Source organism: Acanthisitta chloris, unplaced genomic scaffold, assembly GCF_000695815.1.
Source record: "Acanthisitta chloris isolate BGI_N310 unplaced genomic scaffold, ASM69581v1 scaffold7482, whole genome shotgun sequence".
Classification (NCBI taxonomy): Eukaryota; Metazoa; Chordata; class Aves; order Passeriformes; family Acanthisittidae; genus Acanthisitta; species Acanthisitta chloris.
Window position 1 is genome coordinate 31,546 of NW_008658712.1, and position 2,987 is coordinate 34,532.

At 47.3% G+C, this 2,987-nt stretch overlaps 1 protein-coding gene across 1 annotated transcript; it reads right to left on the reverse strand.

The window, feature by feature from the left end:
- Positions 1-919: 919 nt before the first annotated feature.
- Positions 920-1,152, reverse strand: CLDN11 (claudin 11; the record flags this gene model as incomplete). Its single annotated transcript, XM_009085196.1, has 1 exon — positions 920-1,152. A coding segment is annotated over one exon (233 nt), but the record flags the coding sequence as incomplete, so codon positions are not given.
- Between the last annotated feature and the right edge of the window lie 1,835 nt (positions 1,153-2,987).

Here is a 2,987-nt window from a genome sequence, read left to right on the forward strand (position 1 = left end):
TATTTCACTGAAAGTACAAAGACATCATCAGTACTCACCAGAATTGTATTGTAACAGGTACATTATACTGTGTGTTAAAATGTGCTGCTTTAACGAGGCAAGGCAGAACACAAACTTACAGGAAGAAAGCAAGGAGCTTAAAGAAAAGTAAAAATACATTTTAGTGACTGAGCTGTACAAAGGAAAATAAAACAAACTAAAGCAGAGGGTGGGGGTTAGAGCCCCCAAAGTCATTTATAATATTTAAAAAGGCACTGTTATCTACCGTGTCATTAGGGCCTTTGGGTTCGGTTTCCTTCATACTGATGACTGTTGGGGTGGGGGAAATACTGTTACTAAAATGATCAAACTCATACAAAAGTATTTACAGAGAAAGGCAGAAAAATCCCCTACTCTTGTTCCCAAAGAGAAACATTTGCCCGGTGGGAGAGGACAGCCTTCCTCCCTATCCTCTCTCCCCAACTGTGCCAGAGCCATGACCTTGAGCAGGGGAAAGCAAACAGTGAGGTGGGGGGAGAAGCTGCCGGAGTCCTTCTAACAACGGGAAAGTGCCTCCCTCATTTCTGTTTTATTGCTTCAAACTCTCCTACAATCAAGGGAGCTAGAAAATAAACTAAAAACCCTAAAACCCACACGACAACCCCAAACCATCTGAGTCATCCTGGCTGCAAGAAGATGGGGCAGGTGGTCACGATGAAAACAGGGAAGACCAAGAGGTAGGGCTGGCTGGAGCTGTCATTCTAGAGAAGGGGGGAACAGATGGGGGGAATAATGCTTCAAACTACCAGACATTTGTGCTGCTTTTCTAAATCTCCCCCTGGGAGCCTGACAGCTGAGTGTGTCAGTAGAAGCAAACCCAGGGCACACAAACCCACCAGCCAAAGCATCCGACGGCAGCCGTGGGGCGTCCCCAGGACGCTCACACGTGAGCGCTTTTCGCGTGGGTAGGGGAGCTGGACCCCGAGCCATAGTAGAAGCGATTTTCACCGAACGTCTGGGCATCTCCTGAGCAGCAGACAATGACACAGCCACCAAAGAGGCAGAGGGCAGAGCCGATCCAGCCTGTGTACAGGGAGTAGCCGAAGCTCATGATGGTGGTCTCACGGTGGGCGCACACGGGAAACCAGATCGTCGCGACGACACCACACATGGCTGGGGAGAGAGGGAAAGGAAAGGGTTAGGATTCCCAAGTGGAGGTGGCTCCAGCATGTAACCCCACCATGGCACATGAAACACGCCAAAGGGAGGCTCTGCAGGTCAGGGGACAGAGAGGAAGTCCGTCCCTCCTCTCTTCTAGTCCCATGGCAGGGCACAGGAACATCGACATCAGGGCTGGGTCCAAGAGATCTCTGAGCAGAAGGCAACATGGGAGGCTCATGAAACAGATTGAGAGAGAACAGCCATCTCTCTCAGGCACCAAAAAACAAGAAGGAAAAACAACTGCTGCCTAACACAACCCAATATTTTTATTAGAAGGGAAACAGATTTCTTCCCTAGAATTATCTCTAAAGGGAACAATGAGAGTCATCCCTGAAACTGATGCTCTGGAGAGCCACAGAATTAGGAATATATTAGATATGAGGCAAGGCCATGAAAGCCATACACATCACTGAGAGAGTAACTAACTGAGAGAGTAACTGGTTTAAATCACTGTTTCTGCATGGACTCCCACGCTGTGTCCTCAGCCCATGTCAATCCACATTGTTGCAGTTGCTCTACTGAACGACCACATAAACATCACCAAAATATCCCAGCACACAGCAAGGTAGAGTAAGGGTTTATGAAATAAACCCTAGAGGTGTTCAAGGCCAGGCTGGATGGGCTTGGAGCCACCAGGTCTAGTGGGAGGTGTCCCTGCCCATGGCAGGGGGCTGGAACTAGATGAGCTTTAAGGTCCCTTCCAACCCAAACGATTTCACGAGTCTATCAAATACAGGCAGGAAATAAATAAGCAGCAGTTCAACATTGTCAGGGTTGGGATTTTTTATGGAGAAGGAAATGTTTCACAACTCTGAATAGCAGATTCCACTTCCCTATGGAAAATTTCTGTCAAGTGATGGGGACAAACCCAGTAACGATCTCCTGACACTTTCTGCATTGAATAGAAATGGGACCTGAAGGGTCTGCAGACGGGAAGACAGGACTCAGAGTCTACAATGGGTCAGAAAATGACTGCAGGCTTCACATTTTACTTGAAATTCCACAGGTTTGTTCCACAAAAAGCAGGAAGGCTGTCACAGTGGTGCTGTGAGGGTGGCCCCACAGGGGACATGTGAGGGAGACAATCCCCACCAAGTCCCCACATGCACCGAGGGCAACGGGAGTTGATGGTGTTAATCACCTCCCAGGAGCAGGTCCTAAAACAATACTCCTTGATGGGCTGTACATCTGAGAAGAATTAATCTGTCAATATTTACTTGCCTCCGGGACAAGCTGTGCAGGACTCCATCCTTGTGGCTATCAGAGAATCAGAGCAAAACAATAACAGGACTGTGGCAGCGTTACAGATTTCCACCGACCGCGTTAAAAGGTATCTGGAGGCAGTGTCAGAAAGTTAAGGTTGCAAGAGGGGAAAAAGAAAGGGGTGAGATTAAAAATAAAATTGTTTAGTTAAAGCAGAGAACAAACCATAGCTCCTGGCCAGTACAGCAGAAAACCCATCCCCAAAGCTGCAGTTATTATGAGAGAAAATATTTTCTTATGGAAAGGAGAAGAACATTTGAAGGATGCTAATAAAGCCAGTAATAATTTTGGGCCTCCTCAAAGCAAGGGCCCCGTGGCTTTGGAAGGAATTTTTGGAGAAGGCAGTGGGGGGAGAAGAGCTTTTCTCCTGCGTGTGGAGCAAGTCCTGCAAACAGCTCCTGAGCCTCCAATGCTTTAAAACAAAAATGTATCAGTTGGGAATCCACAGAGCATTCTAATGGGCTCTGGAAACAAAGCTGCTTTGTTGTCCAAAAAAACACAATCATCTTTTCTTTTTCTGTCAG